Consider the following 15,005-nt stretch of genomic DNA (forward strand, 5'->3'; position numbering starts at 1 on the left):
GGTGATGGGTATTGAGGAGGGCATCTTTTGGGATGAGCACTGGGTGTTGTATGGAAACCAATTTGACAATAAATTTCATATATTGAAAAAAAATTAAAAAAATAAAATAATCAAGAAATAAACTTTCTAGATGTTAAAAAAAATAAAAAAATAATTTTAAAGATTTTTTTTTTTTTTTTTTTTTGCTTAACCAATCAAAATCAATACTTTTTCGTGTTGGTGAAGTTGCCGACTGTGGGCCTGTGTGTTTGGCGTAGTTGCTCAACTTGTATTTCAAACTTGTTTCCTTTGAAAATCTCGCATAATTCTGTGAGACAAAGCTATGTAAAATTAAAAGTCTTTTTTAAAAGTAGGCTTTTTTTTTTATGTTTATTTATATTGAGAGAGAAAATGCACAAGTGGGGGAGGGGCAGAGGGAGACTCAGAGTCTGAAGCGGGCTCTGAGCTGTCAGAGTCAGCCTTGGAGCTCGAACTCACCAGCCGAGAGACCATGACCTGAGCCAAAGTCAGATGCTTAACTGACTGAGCCACCCAGGCGCCCCCAAAATAGTTTTTTTTTTAATTTTATTTTTAAGTAATCCCTACGCCCATCGTGGGGCTGGAACTCACAACCCTGAGATCAAGAGTCGCAAGCTCCGCTGACTGAGCCAGCCAGGCGCCCCACTAAAAAATATTTTTCAATTTTAAGAAGGAAGGTAAGCTACAGTGGACTGAAGTGTCTAGATTTTTAAATGGATGCGTACTTCTTTTTAAAAGCAAAATTGGAGGTAAGATGGGGCAAAGTTGTAGTTGAGCTTAAAATTCTGTGGTGTAAGATATTGGAGTCCACCTATTCCAAGCCCCTAATAGTCCAAAAAACAATATTAAAATCCAGTGGTATATGAGCCTTGGTCCAAGTAAGGCTACTGTTTTCCCCTCTCGCAACCATGGATGATGGCAGGGCTAGAGTATGATAGGCTCACAGTGTTGCTCTATAATTATTTTTGTTAATACACGTTAGGAAGTTCGTTTTTAGCCCACTTTCTGGCTGCTCCATCACTCGCTGGAGAGCTCATTTTTTGCACCATTTATTTCTGAGGGCCTTTGCACTCACCTGGTTGAAATAACATATTGCTGTCAAGCTAATGATTGGCATGGGCCCACATTTCCAAAAGTGCTTGTTCTTTGGGTTGTTAGTATTCTCTGGGGGAAACTGTTGGTGCTTGAATGCATTTGGAAAGTACCGCACTGAACAAAGCATATGATTATTTCCTGCAAGACTTCTCAGAGCCTTTAATATGCTAATGTGTTGCATGTGTCTCTAGGAGTGGGGTAAATAACATAAATCATGTTTTCAGAGCTTACTTGACTGTGTAACTTTCCATCTTTCTGCAATCCCAGCATCTGAGAATGAGTAGGGATTTCAGTTATCCTTCCAGAGATATTTGCATTTTAATAAGAGATTCTTAAAGAAGAAATTATATGTTGAGCTCCTTATTTCTCTTAGGAGGTACAATCTTTAAGGGCAGGAAAAAAAAGTCATTTATCTCTGAGTCATCAACAATTAGCCCCATACCATGCACAGTTCCTGGCACATAGGTTGAATAGCCTCTACGTTTGTTAAATGAATACACAGACTTACTTTCTGGAAGTAGAATTTGAGCCATCAAAGGCAACTGCATTAATCTTCCATTACCCTTAATTTTTAAAAAATCTAGTCTACAGTTCTGGAGCAAGACTTATTTGTAAAAAAATGATAAAGAAAATTATTAAGAAAACATATTGTCACATTTTTTCCTCCCTTGCTCACTAAAAAAAAATAATCTAATACTTACTAGCTTTTGTGAGGCAGAATCAGTGACTTTGGTAGAGAAAAGCAGAGCTGGAGAGGCAAAAGTGGGGAAATTGCATAGGCAAGGGCCGAGATTTAGAAGAGAAGTATCGAATAGAAGTAAAGAGGGTGTAGAGGGAGGACAGAACCAGAAAAGTCTGGTGGCAGGGACAGTTCTTGATTGGGAGTTGAGAGTGACAGAGGGAGAAGGATTTGGGGTGAGGAACAGAAGTGGCTGCCTTTGGATGGATAATGAGGGCGGCATGCATGGGAAGAAGGACTTTTGGGATATTTCCTGTGTAACACATACCCATATCAACACCCACACATTCCATTTTGGACGTTTCATTAAGGACCGAGTAAAATCTGGAAATTTTTTTTGGATATATCAGTGTTCCCTCTTGGAATTGCCAGCAGAAACTGGGCAACAGGGGGTGCCTAATAATATTCAGATTCTACTACCAAAGGACAGATACAAGTGAGAAACAGGACCCCAGCAAGTTTTCCATTTCTCATGAGAATGGGGGCATGCTCATTTGCGAAAAAAATGCATGCAATTCTCATTATCCACTCCCACCTTACACCTCCCCAGTGCTATACCAAAACAAGAATGTGGTTGTCTTTCTTAAAGTTTATTTTTAGTTGATTTTTCAATATACGTACAAAATCAGAAAAGGTAACGGAAAGCTATTTTTCAGTGTACATTTTCCCAGATGCCATAAAAACAGATATGTGAAGGGGAATGTATTAATAACCCTTGTGATTTCATAATCACCATAAGAAACCGCATACGCCGGGGACAGCTTTCTCTGGTACAAAATACCTAGCACTGCAGTATACATTTACTAGGTCTCACTAGGTCTTACTAGATTCTGAATAATCTTGGGTCAATAAATAATTTTGGTGGTCTCAACTGAGCTGCTCATGACATGACTGTACTTGATCCCAATACGGCCACCATGTTTGCCCAGGCAAGTATGAGTTCCCAAAACACTGAGATAGCAGGGAAACTTTTCTTTGCCTGGCAAAATGGTAGGGGAATCTGTCTGTGCCTGGCTGGGACTTCCTAAAGCTGCCTAGGTGATCTGCTACCTAAAGATTTCACCTACCTCAGAAAAGACACCTGACTTTAGTCTTTATTACTTTGAGTTAACGTGCTTATTGGAGCAGGGCTTGCTGGGCTCAGCAGGAAGAAGGAAAATAAGCTGAGAAGAACATGACACCAAGTTTAATTCACTTAACCCTAACCTCTGCTGAGCAACTATTAAGCACCATGATGTGGGGATACAAATACCAAGAAGATGAATACCCTACCTTATAAGAGAAAAAGAAAGAAGGAGAAGGGTAAAATGGGTTGGAAGAGAGAGACTGAGATGAGACTGAAAAGGGAAAGAGAAGGAGATAAGATGGAGAGGAAGGTAAGGCAGAGAAAAGAAGACAACTACATGGAAAGGGGGCAGTAAGTTAACGGCAGAGGAATGACAGAGAAAAAGTTAGAAAATGATAGGAGAGACAAATAAACGAGGGGGAATGGTCAGAAATTATCCAAGAAAGGTCAATATGAAGAAAATGTTGGGGGCTCTAGTTTTACATCTTCTCAAGAATGGCAAAATGTTGCCCCATTTTCCATGTTCTTAATCTGTGTGAATTAAGAGTGGGAGAAAATTGTGCTTTTAGAGTTATAAGGTGCGTAGGCAGATTTAGAAGGTTTACACATTGAGTCAGTAAGCTAACTTAAAAGATTATCACGGGTTTTGCTTTTGGAAGACTTTTCTAGGCGGGGCGGAACCCAAAACTATATTCACAGTAAACATATAATAAAAAAGGCAATGGGTGTTTCCTTTCTTTTTCATGCAATTTATAAGTGCTTTTTCCTTTCTGGGAAAGAAGTGTTTCTCTAGTATAAGTTGAAGCAATTCATCATATTCAGTAATGTCATAGTGGCTATAAGTACTCATTAGGATGTCTCCTTGAGAAAAGAAAGGGTGAAAATGGTAGTTTAGAGCAGGTCAAATGGTCTGTTGTTTATATTTGGTGCATTGTATTATTCAGTGAATTTTTTTTTTAATTTGAGAAAAAAAATGTTTGGCATCTTTTAAATACGTGGTTGAGAGTGGAGTGTATCTAGATGTTTTCTGAAATGCACAACTGGCTGTGCCACATGTTTGGGAGAACTAGTTTCTAACCCCAGATCTCCTGGGCAGGTGTTATTTGAAGGTCAGTATCTCTACTGATAAAATACAGGTAGCTTACCGTTGGCCACTACCTGTGACAGACGGAACTGGAGGTGCTGGGGAATGCCATCAATCATGCTATTATAAGCACTTAAGACTCTGTGGGGTGAAAGCAAATTGATGGGCAAGATATGTTGTCCCATCTCCTTCCAGCTCTTTCCAGGATCTGGAGATGAAGAGAATTGCATCTTTTGCCCGGCTGTGCTCAACACTAAAGCCTTCACCACTAATAGCAATCATGCTGGTGGGATTTGTTGCTGGGGGAATTCTGTGTGCTGGGAGCTGGAGGGAGGCCACCAATCCATTTCACATACATTATTTCTCCAGGAAACACAGCATAATTGAGGACAATTTTCCACCATGAATTGCATCATTAGCTAACACAGGGAAAGTGAAATGCTGTTAACTTTTCTTTTCCTTCTGCAAAGCTGATGAGCTGAAGAAAACAGAAATAAAAAGTTTAATGCAATTTTTTTTCTAAGGATATATGTTGAAAATCAGAATCAAAACGCTTTTACACGGTAATAGAAATCCCACATTTTAATACATTGCCATGCACATAAGGAATCAAGTAATGCCGAATACAAAATAGTCAAATATACAAAATGATAAAGCAGATTTTCAGGCCTGATAGAGATCATGCTCACAGATACAAGGGGGCAAAAATCTGTACAGTTCCATTTCTATTGATTTAAAAAGAATCATGCCCCCAACTCTTTTTGACGACAACCCAAAACAGAAAGAAACACTATAAGAAAATATAAAGGAGACCCAGAGGGAATTGGCAAGTTGATAGCTGCGTAAGATATGGAAATCGTTGGTTCAAGATTGTGGTGCACAATAATTCTTATGTTTAGAGAAAAAAGTTTCTAAACATCGTATGTCCTGGGAAAGCAGGAAACCAAAGTGAACATCCAACAGAAAAGGCACTCTGATTTTACCATGTAACTTGCTTGAGTCCTCCTAAGTCTCGTCCTGGGAGTTTTTTTAGGGTGCATAGAGAAGAAAAAAAAAACCACAGTTGTGGGCAATGGATAAGGAAAATACTTATTTAATTAACCACTCTTAGGGGACTAAGAGAATTCAGACTGCTGGTTTAACTGCTCACTCAAGGAAGCTATAAAAATTTCTACCCTCTATGTAGGCTTTTGTGTTATGAAATGTGCTTTTTATAGTCCATGTTTGTTAGTGTTTGTAAAACTGTGAACCAGTTTTTTTCATGAGATTTCCCCGTCATACCCTACTGAGGGGAGGGAATGGAAGACCCTACTAGTCGTCCGTTCAGTTTACATTGTGTGATTTTTCTTCTTTCTTCCCTAGGACAAATGCTAGTAGACAGTAGCTCATCAATGAAGTTCGATAGGGCTCTCTACTTCCTGTGACCCTTAATTTGTCAACTTCACACTTTCGTTATTCTTCTCCGACCCGGGGACTGGTGACACCCCCCCCTCCCCCCCCCCCCCCCCCCCCCCCCCCCCCCGCACTAAGCCAAAGCTGAGGCTTTCTCCCTCGGCTAGGTTAACTCTGTCTTCTGGAGGCAGAGAAGTGGAGATACTTGGCCATGGGCTCTGCAGATTGGTCCCTATATATTAGAAAAAGCTTGTGTGTGCCTGCAAAATGCTGATTGTTACTTTCTTATCATTCTTTCTTTTCTTTTCTAATCCCAGAATGGACTCTCAGTAATACCAGCTACAAGGAGAAAGCATAAAGAGAAAGGGCTCACAATTAAAGCCCAGGTCACTATGATAATTGCATATATATTAGTGGCATGGGACACCTTCTCCCCTTAGCTCACTTTAGCCTGCAGACAACACTGTCTGCTAAGGTGGGACACATGAGCAGAAGCCCAGAGAAATGGGCAATTTCTCTTGAATCCAAGTATTCTTGAATTCAAAACATCTTCTTCCCCTTTCTCAGAGCAGTGCCAGATCCACAAAGTCCTAAAAATAACTCCAGTATATAAACCACAATAGATCAATATTTTCTTTTCCCAGGTACTTTTTACTGCTAATATGTCATTTTGTTACAATATTGATCTTTTCTAAAGTTTTGGGTACAGCTATTTAATTTAGTGGCTAATGATATTAAAGAGTCGGATTAATTGGAACTACAGTAGTATGGTTTAATGACACAAGAGTTTTAGTGGAATTAGTTTCAAAATATTTGTGCTGGCTTGGCTTTTCAGCAGACTAGCTGCTTCTGTGCCAAGCATGACTGAGACTTACGGTGCAGTCAAGAGCCTAACATTATTCAACTCTCTGCGATGTGAACTTCTTTCACTAGCCAAGCCATGGTCTTCTCAAACATGGCCTTGTAAGGATAGCATTTTTCTATTGGTGGAGGAAAGGTAGTGGTGGACAAACCATTCAGAGCCCCAGAGAGCCTTCAAATTGCCTACATGTGAGTTTAAGCCAGTAAAAGCCCAACTACCTCCAGTGGGCACTGGAGAGGCAAATGCTTCTCTGCATGGTGCCTGGAGATGAGAGTTGCATTACAACGGAAAAGATAAAGGCTCTAGTGTTCAAACGCGAATGCATCCCCCATCCCCACCCCTCGCCCCAATTCTCTTTAAGCTTCCCTCCTGTAAACAGGGGCCTGTTGATGTGAAAAAGAACCTGGTCACACACTCCAAAACTTCTGCAGCTGGTGTGAGGGTCTTCTGCCGTATGGGAAACAGGAACTGTTCAAAGCTGCCACAGAGTCAACTGGCAGATCTCAATGCAAACACACACCAACGCAGTTGATGGTGGTCAATAAAAAAATCTTGGAAATTATATATATTATATATTATAATACATATAATATATAATTGAATATATAATTCAAATTGATTTAGGGGTGACATAATCAAAGACCAGGACGCTGCTCAATCCAAATCATATTCTTGGAATCATGCATGAATAGGGGGACTAACCAGAGCTTCAAAAGGTATCTTCATGATACTTGTGCTATTTTAGGGGGAGGCCAGCCAACTTCCTCTGTGGAATGGGAGGTGGCCACCATCAGTTTGTGGAACAGAGCAACGACCAGACACTTGTATTTAATGGCAAGCGTAAGTATTTCTTCAAAGTCAGGTCACAAAATCACTCCCCCAACCGCAGGAGAAATAATGATCTAATGAGAATCTCTTGTTTCAGATTTTTTTTTTTTTAAAGAGAACTCTTGAATACATTGTTATCGAATTTGGGGAGGGTTGTATTTAAATAGAGTCACATAAAACAGAGCTGTGTGCTCTTATCAACTCAGCTTAGAATTGCACATTTGATAGCTGTGTGTGTGCTCATAGGGCAAAGCCATGCGTAAACACCCTGTTTGTTTCCTTTGATCCAAATTATTGAAATTTAAAAGATTATAACGATGCAGAAAGCAACCAGCAGCGTCTTCAGTGTCTTCATTGTTTTACGTATTAGTATCTCCAACTGGATTAATGTAACATTCTTCTTATCATTCACGTCAGCAGGGCTGTTTCTATCACTCTGCACTTGAGGCCTAAAGGCCTGGGTTTAAGAGCCTAAGGCTTCCGTAAATGTTTGAGGTTTGGAAATAACAACAGCAACAAAACAAGCCGTTAAATAAATGAAACCCCTCAACCATTGGCTCCAAAATATGAAAAGAATATCGTATAATTACAAAGAATGTATCTACAACACTTAATGTTATGTCAACCAGTCAACTGCAATTCTGTGCAAGTCATATGGTAACTTTGAAATTTTATTAGGTGCATGTTGTTGGTGCTTTTTGGTGTTTGATGTAACTGGAGAAGGGAGACTCTGAAGTAAGAGTGCTTGGGGCTCTTCAAGATTGTAAAATAGCCCTACATGGTGCATGAAACTCCCAGCTTACAAAGCCTTCTACACCCATTTTCTGCTGCTCTGTGGAAGTCATCTGTCCGTCTTGGTGCTGTTGGGCAAGAGGTCTAAAACTGGTCCCATACTCACTGGCACTTCCTCCTTTACATTTATCTTAGAGGTGAATTTCATCCTAAAATTTTTAGATCTTAGAAATGGTGCCCCTCCCACCTGCACTCTAGCCCGGAATTTTCCCTGCAGGGCCAAGATAATGGCCAGAAGAAAACCAGTTTTGATATTATCCCTCCGGCCACGTGCCCACATGAGAATCTCCAGGGAAGGATCTATTTTGTTCTTTTTATTAAGGTGCAGCGGAACCTCCCTGTGCACATGGCCAACTCTTCCTCAAGCTTCCCACAGGTGGTCAGCTTTCAAAAGAATGTTCCTTGTCTCCCCACTAGAGTAAGTCACCAGAGCAAAAGAATGGAAATGTGGTCCTGTTTGACCTGGAAGCTATGCAGTGGTGCCAGAAATCGTGCACATTGACAAAGCAGAATTCATAAGACAGTTCTCTGGCCACAGGATTAGATGCAGATCTAAAAAAACAAAGGAGCAGGACCTGTTTGTCTTTGAAATAGAGTCCCCAGCTGTGCCCCGAGCAGAAGCATCTCCTGGTCTGTCCTTGCTCATAATCTCACGGGTTCAGTTTTGATTAGCAGCTTTGACCAGTCACTCCCTGGAGATGTGAATTCACATCCACTGCTGTTCGGGCAGCAAGACTTCACCAAGATCAAGCATAAGAAGGAATTATTAGTCAGTACTGGGGAAAAGGGGGACGGTTAAGGTTTTCTGTTTGTGTTCTTTAGAGAATACTCAAAATCTACCCAAGAAATTTTGTTAAAAGAAGAGATTAAAAAAAAAAAAAAACAACAAAGCAAGAAAGTGAGGTGGAGGGGGTTGTGGGAGAGGTGAATAAAAACAGCCTTTAAGGCATAAAAGAATTTATGTCATTTTCAAAGATTAGATTTTTAAAAAGAGTCTACGGCAGTCTTAAGTCTAGTTGTCAAGCAACAAAATTACTCTAAAGATTGTAGAGGAAAACATCACCAAGAATAAAGCTGCTAATGCACCGGGGAGAGGAGGTTTGGGTAAAGGGGGTCTTCTAAACTTTTCTTCAGAGAGACTTTTGTAGTTCCCATTCAAAATCAATCAGGCGACATTTGCAGACAAAGAAAGCATTTGCAAGTAACACTGGGGTAAATCCATTGGAGGTTTCTATCCTTAGGTTATATTTTCAGTAAGGTTGATACTCCTTTTCCCCTTGAGTGTTAAAAATGGCAAAATTCCCTCAGAACTAAGGACCGTTAACCTCTGAGCAACCGAGAAGTGACTTTGGAGACAACTCAGGGCTGCTTCCCCCATTCTGGAGGTAGAAGCCCAGTGTGCAGTGACACAGCTCACAGAACCCGTGCAGGGGTCTGCAGGTGGCCATCATCCATAGGGAAGTTTGTAGGGATCTCTGTCCCCTAGGTACGTCTTAAACTACAGAAGTGATTTGCTTTTCACCCTAGCAGAACCACCGATGCTCTGCATCTCAAATTCAGTTCTCAAGCTGGTACAAGCTAATCCCCTTGGCACCCCCAGAGAGTCTGATAATTATTCATTTCTGTTCCTTCCCAAGAGTGTCTTTCTTGCTCAAGTGTGGGTGTCAGCCTTTCAATAAAAGGTGTCGCACAGGTTTAAGTAAAAGGAAAAGTTAAGCATCAACAGTTTATAGCCCTTAGACATCAAAATATTTATCCCTTACCTCCTGGTCTCCCGCTGCCTACTAAACAAAACTCCCCACAGCCATTCCTGAACTTCTGGGAGGTAAAATCTCCAACATACATCTTGGGAATAAGGTACAGCACAGGAGGAAGTAACAGCCAGAAATCGTGGCTTAACACGGAACAAAGAACCTAAAGGCTGTGAATGAAGTCGGTTCTCCATTTTGCTGGTTTAGCAAGTGACTGCTCAGATTTTATGCCTCCATGTTTCCAAAACTTTCCCCGCCAAAGACTGCAAAATGAGGCTGACAGTTTGGAAAACAGTCACAGTTACTACGCAAATATGTGATACACCAGGAATTAAGGCATTTATAGAGAAGCCATTTTCAACTGGGTTCTTTCATTGACTTCAGCTTTGCCTTTTCCCATCTCCACCCTTAGCCATCACCTTTTAAAAATTTGTCAGCACACTTCTGACTGAAAAAAAAAAAAACTAGGAAACTCTACTTATTTAATTGTTCAGAACACATTTTGCAAAAGCCAAAGCAAGGATGAACCAGCATCACTGGATGACCACCTGCACCATAAAGTATGTCCAGTTTTCCAAGGTTGTTACCTGTAACAACTAAAGGGTCGACTCCGAACGACCCTCAATTAGTGAACCAACAAATTCCCAGCTACACTATTTCAGCAGCTGGTAGTTCTTTTGGATTCAGCAGGTCCTCTTCTGTGTCCCCAAGACTAAGTTTAGAATTGGAGCTTTAGAGAATCCAGCATAACGATGCACGGTTGTGCCTACGTAAAGGATGGGAATACAGATGACCAGGGTGACTATCAAGGAAAGGAATTAAAAGCTGCTTGGGGGAAGCCCTAACCAGCAAAGTCCGGGCGCTGGAAGGGCAGGCTGTGCACAAGGATCCAAATATGTGTCCCGATGCTGTCCACTACCTCTTCTTCCACTGTCTACTTCCTCAGGCAAGGGAACTGCCTGCTGCCATGTGCATTTTCTGAGGTCCCTCTGGCAGGAGGTGAATGCTGCTTGAATACTGTTTTCATTGTGGAAAAGCTGGGACAGGGACAGGGTTTGGGAGGAGGAGATATTGTCTCAGAAGGACATGGGGAGCCGGCCTTGTACCCTGTTGTTACCCCAGCACGATGTTTGGCACACAGTAGGTGCTCAACAAACGTGTGCTGGATAAAGGAAAGAAGAAGGAAGCCCTGCTGTTGGAAGTGAAATTCAAGAGGTGGGCAGTAGAGATTGGAATGTTCTCCCCAGGGGCATTGGCAACAGGGTTTGGCCTCGTAATTCTGGATTTGTGAAGAATTAGGGTCTGTGAGGGCCTGGTGGTCCTGGGCTGACCCATCGAGAGGCCAGAACTTGTTGGTGACTGAAATCCCTCTGAGTTCCCTCTTGGAAGCCCCCTTCTTTGGCAATACAGCCTGACAGGTTGGGGTGAGTCATCCTATGAGGTGACTCACCCAAATCACATTTGGCTCTCTTTCCCTTCCCCTGTCAGCTTTCCAAATCTCAGTGGGGAGGGGGAGCGTTTTCCAAAGTGCTGTGCATTTCCTGAGGCCCCCGGGGGAGAGCAGACCATGTATGGAGACCCCCTAAGATGCCAAACTTCCTTGTGCTGGCAGGGTCCCAGAGTTGTTATATATATTTAAAGAAAAGCCTCCAGTGCCTATCAGTCCCAGATTGGGATTGTGGGTACACAGAACATATTTGCTGAATTTTTGATTCAGCCAAGTTTATATTTTCAGGGGAAAGAAAGCAAAAGCATTACGTAAGGTCAGTCAATGTGGACATTTCTCTAATGCCCAAAGACAAGCAATAGTGTGCTTTGTTGTAAGACATCGTAAAAAAAAGAATTAATTGTGGATATAATCCCAGAAAGGATTAAAAAGGGACTAGTAGGTTCTCTACTGAGGTAGGAACCTAGTGTGGATTGGGTCCTTTTCCTTCTTTGGGCACACAGGGGGACACTTGCTGTTTTTCCTCTTCAGAGAGCTGTGATTTAAACTTGACCTAGAAAGTCTTCTCAAGTTGTAAAGTCAGACCACACAGGAAAACGGCATTCTGCCACCCTTACCCTCAACCCACCATGGTCTTTGATTAAATGGCCGTCTCCTTTTGTTCTTGAAAACATTCTTCTATAGGACAGAATATATACACTGGCCACATACAACCTCCCTGTGTTTATCTGTATGTGCATGTGCTAAGTTGTGCCTGGGTACCAGGAACCAAGAACTAAGATGTTTCAACCACCAGCCCCCTTCTCCTTCCCTCTAGAGCTACAAGAAATCCAATTGGTTCACTAAAGTGTCAACAGGTTAAGCCTAACAGTATTGTGGCCATATATACACCAATCTACCACAAATGACTGCCATATGCTAGGGGTGGAATTTGTCTTGGACAGTCTGAGCCAGAAAGAGGACAGGGTTTATAAAAAAAAAAAAAGAGAGAGAGAGGATACTTGTTTTCCCATAGGTACAGAACGTGCTGATTCGTTTTGGCGTAGTTTTCTCATATAAAGTGCTTAAGAGTTGGACAGAATACCTTTAGACGTCATAACTAACATAACCAAGACGTGTTTACATTCCTACCAGGGCAGAGTATCGTGAACACTTCCACTGACATTGCAGAACTGCTGTGATTTTTTTTCTAACATATCATGCCATCTGCACACATAATAAAATAATCCAGTAGTTGCCATGCTAAAATAGGACTTCTAGTGAAGGGCACAGACAGCCCCCAAAGGGAGCTTGAGTTATGCACAGTGATGAAAACTGGAAGCAATTTTCCAGCTAATGGTCTGCCAATGACCACTTGGAACAAGTTGGCACTGTATCTTATGCACCTCATTTAAAAATCCACAGCAAACTAAGATTTTCCAAAGCCCATAATCTTGACTGAATGGGTGTTTTTTTTTTCAGTTAATCTGGTTAATCTGTCAATGCTCCATGGATATCTTCTGGCAGGTGCCATGAGTTAGTCTTTCTGTGAGGAACAGGCCATGTTCATATCAACTGGCAGGACAGCAGCTTGGAAGGCTAACCACGTTTATGGAGAACCCTCGGTTGAGGCTGTAAGAGGAAAAAGGGGAAAAACGCGGTGAGTCATTTCTTTATGTTCCCAGATACTGGCATGAAGCAATTATCCTACTCAAACAAACTCTAACATCCTTTAGGTCAAAGAGAAAGCTCTAACAGATCTAATAGTTACTCAACTGCAGGACAAATTTATGATGGCTCTTGGAATGGTCCTTCTACCATTTGGCAGAGTATGGAAAACATCCATCTCGGGGATAGGCGAAGTTGCCTGGAAGGCAGGGCAAAATCAGATCTCTGGAGCTGGCATTCATCCCTCCCTAGTCTGTGGTTTGAGAAACCATTTCATACATTATAGAGCTTCATGAAGTTACCTGATCTGGAACAGGATAAGACTGGGAGTGGTGTGAAGGCATTTGTGTGTGTGTGTTGGCGGGGGGGGGGGGGGGGGGGGGTGATAATGGTGGAGATTTCCTGGGATAAAACCCAAAAGGAAGTAATATGGCTGGAGCTCCTGAGCTTGCTAGTTGAAAAGTGAGACTAGCTGAGCAGGTCAGAGAAGAGACAGAGAAAGTTGTCAAAGTCTGACCAGAGATTGAACTACCTGCACTGCAATCTTGCTTTTGACTTTGGGAATGCTGGTGCAGATCTCTCCCTGGGTTTTGTAATTTTTTATTTTATAATGTTCCTTTTATTTTATCTGAGTCCTCCCTATAGTTCCTTATATGGAGGTCCTCATTTATTAGTTAATATGAGAGTGCCATGGAATGTCTTGTTCAGAAAAATATCAACATTAGCTTTATTTAATACACAAAACTATTGGGCAATGGAAGAGAAAGGTAGCAAGAATTCTTGATGTTAAAAAAAAAAGGAAAAAAACTGACCTAGTTTTTAAAACTGGCTTTTCAAAATAATGAGAGAACACAAAATTTATAAGCACGTTTGATTACAACTTACTGTTTTTGAGAAAATGCAAAAACAAAAGTAAGGTACTATTTAAGCATACTAAATATAAAATAATACACACTACTGATAAGGTTGCAATGAAAGTAGAATACTAATAAATTGCTGATGGCATTGTAAACTGGAAAAATAATGTCAATTTATTTAAAAACTATTAAAAATTCACATTCTTTGACTCACTGTTCCCATTCAAGGAGTGTATCCTAAGGAAACAATCTCCAAAAAACGATAGAAACTATATGCACACATACACAACCCAGAGATTATTTATAATAGTGGAAAAATTGGGAAATGAGTCTTCCATTGTTGAAAATGCAGGTTAAGTAAATGATGGTGCATTAGCAGGATAGATGCTTATATGGCTATTCAAGTAATAATTATGATGATTATGTAGCTACATGGTAAACAGTTATGATATACTACACTATAAAACTTACACATAGGCATAGAAAAGAACTCTAAGTGAAAGGAAGAAAATGCTAGGATTTTTATTATTGTTATCTTAAGTATTTTGCAAAACACCAAAAATTAGGTTCACAAGAATGCAGATATGACCCACGAGCAGTGACTAATGAAAGGATCCGTACTCATACTAATACTACCTCAAAAATAACTACTTTGCAGTTTCATTAAGAGGTAACACTCTAGGGGAACCTGGATGGTTCAGTTGGTTACGTGTCTGATTCTTGATTTTGGCTCACGATTTGTGGGTTCAAGCCCTGTGTAGTGCTCTGTGCTAAATAGCACAGAGCCTGCCTGGGATTCTCTCCTTCTGTCTCTGCCCCTCCCCCACTCACACATGCTCTGTCTCAAAATTAATAAATAAACCTTAAAAAAAGAGAGATAAAACTCTAGTAATATTGAAGGGGGCGAACAGAAACCAACATGAATAAAAATCTTCTACCCAGGTCAACCTGGAAGGGAAGAGGGCAGCCTAGGGAATTTCTGGGAACCTGACACAGTACACCAGCCTTTTGAGACTTCTAAAATCTGCTCTGGAAAAATGTGTGACCTTGGAAATGTATTCCTATGAATGACCATAAAATAAAATTTAAAAGTGAATAAAGATAATAGTGAATTCCAATTAATCACTATACATTGAACCCTGAATCAAGAGTTGAGAACTAGGCTTATCACAGTTGCTATTCTTCCAAATAACCATGTTTTCCACATGAACTTCTAACAGATGATGGAAAGCAGATGTGTCAAGATCTGTAATAACCTTATAAACACTAACATAAGCTGAGCCCACTGTACTTCACAGCTCTTTCACCTGTGGTTCCTCAGTTCACTTCTTAGGATAGGTAGGAATATCCCCATTTTATGGATAAGGAAATTGAGGCCCAGAACCAAAGCCACACAGTTTGTGAGGATTGAACCTGTGCTCAGACTT

At 40.9% G+C, this 15,005-nt stretch overlaps 1 protein-coding gene across 2 annotated transcripts in view; it reads right to left on the minus strand.

Moving 5' to 3' along the window:
• Positions 1-6,786: 6,786 nt before the first annotated feature.
• The window catches only part of SAMD12 (sterile alpha motif domain containing 12), a 388,238-nt gene continuing 380,019 nt past the window's right edge, over positions 6,787-15,005 (minus strand). For both annotated transcript variants that reach the window (XM_023248162.2, XM_023248163.2), the window contains one exon: positions 6,787-12,685. Coding sequence is in view for 1 of the 2 variants with exons in the window: in XM_023248163.2 (XP_023103931.1) it covers positions 12,663-12,685 (23 nt within the window). In the remaining variant the exon portion in view is untranslated. The remainder of the gene's footprint in view (positions 12,686-15,005) is intronic.

Source organism: Felis catus, chromosome F2 (assembly GCF_018350175.1).
Source record: "Felis catus isolate Fca126 chromosome F2, F.catus_Fca126_mat1.0, whole genome shotgun sequence".
NCBI lineage: Eukaryota > Metazoa > Chordata > Mammalia > Carnivora > Felidae > Felis > Felis catus.